The sequence below is a fragment of the Pyrus communis genome, chromosome 9 (genome assembly GCF_041283825.1).
Source record: "Pyrus communis isolate YQ-2024b chromosome 9, ASM4128382v1, whole genome shotgun sequence".
Taxonomy (NCBI): domain Eukaryota; kingdom Viridiplantae; phylum Streptophyta; class Magnoliopsida; order Rosales; family Rosaceae; genus Pyrus; species Pyrus communis.
In genome coordinates this window covers 20,940,771-20,950,067 of record NC_142573.1, presented here as the reverse complement: position 1 = coordinate 20,950,067, position 9,297 = coordinate 20,940,771, and the positions used below count along the sequence as shown (strand labels likewise).

The 9,297-nt window shown below is 34.8% G+C and overlaps 2 protein-coding genes across 3 annotated transcripts; one reads left to right on the top strand and one right to left on the bottom strand.

Moving 5' to 3' along the window:
• Positions 1–305: 305 nt before the first annotated feature.
• LOC137738919 (zinc finger protein 1-like) lies at positions 306–1,490 on the top strand. Its single transcript, XM_068478388.2, has one exon. The coding sequence runs from the start codon at positions 373–375 to the stop codon at positions 1,288–1,290; it is 918 nt and encodes a 305-aa protein (XP_068334489.2). The 5' UTR covers positions 306–372; the 3' UTR covers positions 1,291–1,490.
• A 4,658-nt stretch (positions 1,491–6,148) lies between these two features.
• On the bottom strand, positions 6,149–9,058 carry LOC137741001 (uncharacterized protein At2g39795, mitochondrial). Of its 2 annotated transcripts, XM_088699489.1 has the most exons (4): positions 8,726–9,058; positions 8,209–8,277; positions 7,792–8,123; positions 6,149–7,486 (listed from the first exon to the last, which is right to left on the bottom strand). In XM_088699489.1, exons 1-4 carry the CDS (start codon positions 8,810–8,812, stop codon positions 7,384–7,386), a joined length of 591 nt encoding a protein of 196 aa, XP_088555615.1. In that variant the 5' UTR covers positions 8,813–9,058; the 3' UTR covers positions 6,149–7,383. The 2 variants fall into 2 exon arrangements, with proteins under 2 accessions (XP_088555615.1, XP_068336911.2); XM_068480810.2 differs by lacking the exon at positions 8,209–8,277 and having other exon boundaries at positions 7,792–8,105; positions 8,726–9,057.
• Between the last annotated feature and the right edge of the window lie 239 nt (positions 9,059–9,297).

Here is a 9,297-nt window from a genome sequence, read left to right as displayed (position 1 = left end):
ATACCTAGAAAAGGTTAAACCCCTAAAAACAAGAAATGTTAATGAGACAAGAGTGGAAATTAGACAAACAAAAAGTAAATGGAAACATTTATTAGAGGGGGTTACATGCAAGAAAAAAGAGCTACATGGATGTTTCTCATTAGTTTCAATCACAGTACTTTAGACGACCCTCTCTCTCTCAATAGTACTTTCTTATTCCTTAAGTCTTGCTATATTGAGACCTTTTAACTGTAAAACAGTGGTCTATCCTTCTATACATAGGAGTAGGACACCGCATTTATTACTATCATATCAAAATATATTCTTCTCCATAATATTAGACTCCTCAAATCCCATCACCCCTGAAGGAGAAAATTCTCACATCTTTTCCTCATGAAGCCCCATGCATCTGATCCATCCCTCTCTGAAAACTCAAGCATTTTCCCACCCTCAGAGGCACCACTACCACCAAACCTACTCAAAGGCTCAAATATGGAAACCCCAAGTGCAGAAAAGCAACCATCTGTACAAGATCATCACCAAGGACACCCTCAAGATCAAATCCGTAATCTTGCATTGGATCTAAGCCTCTCAAACAAGGAATCTGATCATGGGTCGAAGCCGGAACTCAGCCTCATCAACTGTTTTGATTCAAACAACACATCAGGAAACTCTTCATCAGAGACTTCCAATCCCATAGGTGCTACTACTACTGCTACTACTGATTTCGAGCCAAGGGTTTTCTCCTGCAATTATTGCCAGAGAAAATTTTACAGTTCACAAGCGCTCGGAGGGCACCAAAATGCTCATAAGAGAGAAAGAACACTTGCCAAAAAAGGGAACAAGAGTAATTGTACTGCAGCAGCAGAAGATGCCTTGATGAGGCTTCCAAGTTTACTCTCTTCACACAGATTCTCCAGCATGGCTTCTCTCCCTTTGCATGGCTCCTTCAATAATAGGTCACTTGGTATTCAAGTGCATTCCACAATTCACAAGCCTTGTTACCAATCAAACACCTTTGGTGGGAATAATAATGGTAACTATGGGTGGTTTAGACGGCCTATTGATCATCAACATGCGATCGGGCGGCTTGTTCCACCCGACAATGTTTTTCATGTGCAGGGCGGCGTAAGTTCCTCCTCCTCACCATCGAGTGGTGGCGTTGGAAGGTTTTCCTATAGTACTAATGGTCAGAAGTTTTGTCCAGCGGCGGAAGGAATTGGAGGGTTGTGGTGGAGTAATATGGCTGCTGGCCATTTTAATGCTAAACAAGATGAGTTGCAGAAGCTTGACTTGTCCCTCAAGCTCTAAACACTTTCTCAATTTATCTTTTTCTCTTCTTTTTTTTTTAAATTTCTTTTTTAAATTTAAAGCCATCCCTTTTAACTGATCAGTTTCAGGCTTCCTCGCCCTTTGAGTTTCATGTATGTGTTGCAACTTTTGTACACATTTCTTTTAGGTATAGTTGACATTTTCAGAGAAGTTTTGAAATTCTTGGCTTTGAATATCCCAATTCCATATGTTGTTGTTGTTTTTTTTTTTTTTTCTTTAATTCAAGATCGTCACGACTTTCTCCCACAAAATAAAGACTGAATGCAACTAGAGAACCTAGAAATTTAAGTTAGAAGGGTGATGTGTACCAATAACTCAAGGACTAACCTTGCTACTTAATTTGGGAATTTAATTCCCCCATTTAACGCCAGAAAATTGCTTTTCTTTTAATTGGGTTCTCAGTACTTCAGTTTATCCGTTAAGGAATTTTACTCGTTCAGTTTTCTCTTTTAGTTTTAAAGAGAAGTGCTAAATGCAGGACTTGAAAAGGGATTAACTGCAAATTAATGCTCCTAAAATTCCTATTGTTATACAAAAAAAAAAAAATTTGGGACTTAGGTACGGTATATGATTTTTTTTTTTTTTTTTTTTGGCATACCTGACCGATAAATGATGAATGTATTAAGTAAATGCATGAACTATAGCTATATAAACTATAATATATATAACGAAACTTGAGTACACAAGTGTCCTCCTCTAATCAATCTACTTAATACTTGTAAATAATGTTTTATCACAGTAGTAAAAATCATGCCTATGCACTATTTAATCCATTAACGCTATCGTTCGTAAAAAAATTAAAAATAAAAAAGCGTTTGCATAAATTTTACATCTGTTTACAGAGAAGTGCTAAATGCAGGAATTGAAAAGGGAGTGAGTGCAAATTAATGCTCCAAAAATTACGTAGTTATAGAACATTTGGAACTTTGCGGCGGCACATGCATTTCAATTTTTTTTTTTTTTTTTTTTTTTTTTTTTTTGTATTTAATCGTTAAATAATGAATTAAGTAAATGAATGTACTGTAGCTAGTACTTTTTTTATATTTTCTTCTCTACTATTGGCATCTAGTAAGAAACAATAGAACACAAAAGTAGCATGCTAGACAAATACTCCTAAGCACTAGAGCTATATTCATGCAACATAAACTATAATGCAATGAAACTTGAGTACTTGAGTGTACTCTAATCAACTTATCTACTCTCAATTCTATTTAATACTTGAAGATGTCGCTTTAACGCAGTGATAGGAAAGTAATTATGTTTATGTATTATGGTGTGGGTTAGTTTTCTCTCTCTTAACAACTAACTATTTAACACACTAGCTCTATCTTTTGTTATAAAAAGTATACTTAGTATTTGATTTTTTGATGTTGTCATATGTATTAGTATTTGATTTTTTGATGTTATGTCATATGTCTATCTTAAACTATTGTCCGTAAGGTCCACAAAACGTGCAACATTTTGGAATCTTGTAATTGTCATTTCCTCTACTATTAATTTGACATGATGGTTTAAATGACATGGTTTTTGACCCACCTGCAGTTGAAGTAATAGACAATCTCTATTGCCATTGCTATTGGGATCAAAGGGGTAGGTGTAATGTAACAAGCCATGTGAAAGACACACAATAATGATTAATCACCCCATCTAATAGCTACCCTTCCTATCCCCATCAATTTTTTTTCCTCAATATTAAATTTTCGGAAAATCTCCTACTTAGTATTACGGTCTAATAGTGAGATGTCTTAGATTCGATTATCATCAAAGACAAAGTTGAACCACATTATTATGACAAACCATTGTAAGGCTTAGCCCACTCCCCTACCTTGTTAATGTAAATATTATCGTTTGTTAAAATATATATATATATATATATATATATATATATATATATATTGTCGGTAAATGTTGATTGCCTTGATTTCTTGTATACAAATTCTCTTCCATAATTAGGCCCCTTCTAATTTGTGGGTCCAGATCTATTTGATGTTTACTATATCATATTAGTCATAATACACCATGATTATCCTAGAATTAACATGTAATAGTAATTGAAATTTGTTCACTGTGACAGTTAACTGTCATTGAAATCTCTGATTAACAAAGGGTTTTGATAGGAAGACAAGATGTCACATAGCTTTCGAAAATGAAATGTAAAGTTCGCTATGCTAGGTCTCTTCTCTCATTATGCTCTCACCACATATTGCAGTTTAATGTTCTAAACTATCTATCTTTCAGGTAAATCCATTAAAGATCATCTCTATATAAGAAATCAACCAAATCAGTTGTAAAATAAGAAAAATTTAGTGTGGATGAACTTCTACAATAATTGATTCTCGACAGATTTTACCTACATAATCAACATATTTGATCATCCTACGACATAAATAATGTGAACGGTGAAGGAAGAAGGTGGAAGGAGAATGCACAAAACGAATCAATCACAATACATACTTTTTCTTCTCCGATACGGTCTTTTTTATTTCTTGTCATCAGATTAAATATTTCAAACGGAATTCACGAACAAGATTAAAAAGAAGTGTGTACAAAACGAAAAAGGGTGTTTTGGTCATCATGGGATACAAATGAAAGTATAAGTTTGGGTTTCTGCCATTTGCTGCAAATCAGTTGGGGTGTCCATATAGTTGTGTTAAAATGCCTCATTCTTTAATCATTTGGGCATTAAAATATTGAAAAGCTTTCATTTTGCCTCCAAATTAAGAAACACTTAACAAGAACAAAGTTGGAAAAAGAGAATGCATATGAATGTGGAGCTTTCATGTTGCTGAGGTTAGGTGAAAAAATTAAACCAAAAAATAAGTCTTTCTCCATTAGGATCTTATCATAATTAAGGAAGAGATTACTTGTCGTTATAAGATTTGAATATTATTGGTTTAAAACTTGATTAGTAGGGGTATAAGTCAAGTTTGTCCTATTCAATGAAAAGAGAGAGGGATAATACAAAACCATCATCGATCCCAGTTTAAGAATCATATATGCGCATATTTCTCTTTCTATCGCCTTCTTGAAATTATTGAAAATTGTGCTCTCACTACAATTTGTGTACAAAATAACTCTACAACAAATCAAATTTGGATTTGCATCCCATCCGAATTCTTTTTGTGAAAATCTTAAGGTTTCTCACATCCTATTCGTTCATCGTACATCATACAGCTAGAAATTATTTTAAATTTTTTTATTTAAAATTAAACACAAACGGTATCTAGTGAAAGCTGACCGCACGATATACTGTAATTCTCACAAAGAGGATCCTGAGAGGATCCTCAACCATAAAATTTGTAAATTAAATCTTTCTCCATTAGGATTAAACTGCTGCTATGCAGGCTGTACAGAACCATGAAAAGTAAATACTCTGTTGTAGAATCACCATCACAAGGTCAAGCAAAAGTTGGTGCAAATTTGAAAATATAATTACCTCTGATTTCAATTATTTTTTATAAAAGCGATATTCTACATTAAATTAGTCTGAACTACAGGGTGGGAAATTCGAACTCAAGTGCAGAAGGATGAGCACATTCCTCTAACCAGCTTGGCTAAGCCTAGGCTTGTAATTACCTATGATTTCAAAGTCTACATGGTAAACTTAAAAAGAGATAATCATATGAACCATTTGTCTCCACAATTTAGTTTTTGAATCGATTGTTTTTCTCAACAATGTTTACAATCTTCCAAATGACAGAGTTTCTACACAAAAACCACTTCAAACAACTAAAAGTTGAATAACCAGTCTCTGAAAATCAAACTTCAAAATGATGTTTGAAATTAAGATCAATAAATCGACAGACGAAACTAGCAAGGGACATCGAAATTTAAGAGACTAGTACGACACTCTAGTGGACCACGGCACTACAATCCTCATTTCCTACGGTGCTCGTGCCTTGAAGTGTCGTAATCAGTAGCATCTTCATTCTGGTTAAGAACATAAGACTACTATTCGGAAGATGGAACGAATCCGATGGAACGAATTATAGTTCAAGCTAATTCAGGAGTTAGAGGTGAGAAAGTATGATGTAGACCAGAAAAGATACCCAAAATAACATGACATCAGATTTTGAACTGATGCATGTTGCTCAAAACTAAAGAGGATAGGACTTTCATCTTATCCAGAGTTTGACCAATGCACACCATTGGTATGTCTGTCTAGCAATGGTGAAGCATATTGTAGTGGATTGTGAAGTTCACTAAGAGTACTTACTACTATAGAGCATCTTTCATAAAGCCAGGACCACAAGTTCGAGATATTAACGTACGAAGACATCCATAATTTCAACTTGATTGCAATTTAGTTCATACTATGAATCTAAAAACAAACATTACTCTATGAACTTCAGTTCCGATATCAATTATGCAGAAAAGAAGAATATATGGTTAAGACTAAAAAGAGAAGGGAAATGACGCAGACGTTACATTGATACTTGTTGAGATGACTGGAAAGAGTGGATGCAGACGTTCTGTGAGAATGGAATTCTGGCCACAACATCAGCAAGCAGCATGATCCAGGAGCATAATCCATCTACACGTCACCAATATTCTTGAATATGACTGCGACCTGCAACAGCTCGTTTCCACTTTCCAAGATCGTATCTTATCTCAAACTGAATGTTCAAATTTTATGGAGCTACAACAAAATTGAATAATTGCTTTTACTTGTAGCAGAAGCACATTTGCAACATGAAATTAGTGTCTAAGAAAAGAAAAGATGGCAAAAGCTAGTCAGAAAGAAGCTAGAGCAAAAGTCGTGTAATGTGTTAAGTGATCGAGTGGATGAATATAATGACAAAACCAGACAGAAAGTCACAGGAGAGTAAATGCAAACTTTCCGCTTAATTTAAAGAAATTATATTTCAATCAAAGAAATAGCAAAATCTGTCATGGTACGAGCACAATACACTTTGCTACTAAATTCTAACTAATAAAGATGGTTCTTTTGCTCCAGAAATCTCATCATCAAAGAACCAATAATTCTTAGCCATATGGCATGTGTATACTTTATCCTGTTAGTCTCAATGCATAATCAGCAGCAAGTAGTGTCACAATGCTGCAAGCAGCTGTCTAGCTGACAGAAACTATCGAAATATCACAAATCTTTCAAGGGATTCGAAAATTGCTGGAAGGTCACATAACGAAAATCTACTACAGTATAACCTCCCTAAAGTAATATTCTATAAAGAAATAACCTCCTTAAACTCATAAAAAAAATTATAGTCCTAGCTTGGGACTAGTTACGTATAGGAATAAACTCCACATTGTAATAAGTTATAACTTTTCTAGGTCCCAACTTAAGAAAACACACGTCCACATAATAATAACTGTCAATGAGTACAAATTATATGCAATATCACAAATAAAAGTTTAAGATAGAACTAAAATATTTCTCTAAAGTTGTTTGGGACAATGCTTTTTAAGTTTTTTTAGTTGATATCACGTCTTTGAACTTGCGGGTACATAATATTTCGTCAACATGGAACCTTCTTGTTGAAGCTAAAATGTTTCTAACTTCTCAATCATGTTTACAGCTTCGAAACTTTGGTATCCATAGTCATCCTCAAGAATCCTATTTAGTAAACACAACTTTCATTAAGAACAAATAAGTCAATAAATAATATTTTTTAACTACACCTCTATTAAGTAATAACCTCCCCAAAGTTATAAAAATAGCTTGATCCCAACTTTATGACTTTATGTTTTACGGAACCTAAGTAGATCTACCCAAAACATGGTAGGACTGAGAAACCATGGTGAAGAACCTCACAACAGAGACCGACAAGTAAAGCTTTAGATGTTAAGGCATGGATCTTGGAGTTAATTGAGGAAAGACAGTTTTAACAAATTTTAGAACCTAAACAGCTGGCATATGCCACCACTAGAAGGCTCTTCTACTTTTTTGGATGACCTAATATCATGTGCAAAGCCAATATTGCAACCAGGTTGAAATTTCATTACTCAACGCAAATAGGATTGATAAATTAAGGTCATTCAAAATGTTGCACAATCAATCACTCTACTTTCTTTTCAATAAATGATTTCACGGTTCTCATCCATCTAATGAACTCAGTTCTTCATGTATTCGTGCAAGAAAATGGCAAAATCATTGTTCATACTCCTCGCTTCCAAGAATTCATAAAGTGAGTCTTGCAACTCATCATCAAGTTCCCTGTAAACGAACCACAAAAACAAATAAAAAGTAATATTTAGCAAGCAGAAGAAAATATTTTGAAACCCAAGTATAAGTCAGCTTTCAGACTCTATACTCTATAAATATAGAAAAAAATATACAAAAGGAAAAAGAACGACAACCACAAACAAAAACAAAAGACGGGAGAAAAGGGACAAGACACAAAAGAGTTCCACAAAATTCAGATGAATCCAAGAATTTGTCTCAACCTCTAACAGTTTTTTATGTTACTAATGTTCCTCAGATAGTAATAGATAAATAGGAGATTAAATAGAATGTCATACTTGAACTCAGGACCCACATAAGGCTGAGCTGGCACCTTCTCAGGTTTTCGGATGGAAAGCTTGTTGATCTCTATACTATCTGGCCAAGCTGAACACATGATCTCCAACACATTGCCGCCTTCCTTCTTGAAGATATTAACACAAATTGTAATGTGAAGCTGCACATCTTTTCCAAGGCCAGCAACACCTTTGGAATTTGGAGCAGGAACAGATCCATCAAACATGGTGGCTTCAATCTTAATGTCCTCTTTCTCTCCAAAGTTTCTCTTCAAGCTTATCCATTGCTCACCAGGCTGGTTGTCAACTGTAAACGACTTGAATTTTGTAACTTGCTGAAAAGCAGAAGGAATCAGGAATTTTTTTCTAGAGATTATTTAAGAGAACTTAAACTCCTAATTCCAAAAACTAAGCACTAACCATAAACTTGTGATTGTCGAATCTAGTACGGTCCTTGGAGGGAAGGATATTGCCTCTTAACCCCATGATCTATTATCTCAGGAAGAAATAACAACATCTTGAATACAATCTATGATTTCACGTTGAGGATTGCAATTCACAATTAACGAAAACTTGTCATTATATTTTATAAGATTTTACCAGACACCAATTGAATTGACTCCCCCATGCAACTTTCAGTATCCGGAAACCTATTCGAAAGGAAAAGTTAACAGACTTTGGAATACATTTCATTTGTGTTTTTGGATTGTGCCATTTTCTTAACAAGTAACCATTTTTGCCCCAAAACAGATGAATGCTTTTGAATTTGTCAGGTTGATAAAATTCCCCCATCACACACCACATAAACTAAATTTCCCAACAACCCAATTCTCGAAACAAACCCTAAGACCCATACACAGTTCCAAAATTTTTTCTTTTGCCTCGGTTTCTCAGCAACCGAACAAATCCTAACGACATTCCTTTCACAAGTAGGTACCTGAGTGGCAGGAGAGTGATCAAGCTCGTACTGGATTTCATTGCGGAGGAGTCTGAGAATGTTGCCTTCGAAGGCCGATTTGCGCATTTCGGAGATGTAAGTTCGTCGGCATTGCGGTGGTTGGAGCGAAGGGCTTATGAGAGAGACTTGTTTTTCATGTGCCAAATGCAAAGTGGGTGTTTTCTGAATAGAATTTTGGAAGATGAAGAAAAAGGAAAGGATTTTCTCAGGGATCGGATTGGGCGCGCCATGAAAGGAGAGTTTGGAATAGTTTGCAGTTTCAGAGGTTTTTAGGGTTTAAGGTAGGTCCTCATTTCAACCAGTTTTAGGGCTTACTGTCTTTGGTACGGCCGTTTTGTAAAAGTCCAGCCCAATTATTGTCATGTTCTGGACAGCGGTGTTATTTTAGAGGAAGAATTGACTCCTTAAGGATTGAGGAGAAACTCCTTCTTAAGATATTTCGTAGCTTATGTATAGAATTTTGTATTTGTAATTAAAATTGTTCATATTATAAATTATTAAGTAAAAATCATCCCTACAAAAAATCAATTAAAATTTAGATTGTTTAATCA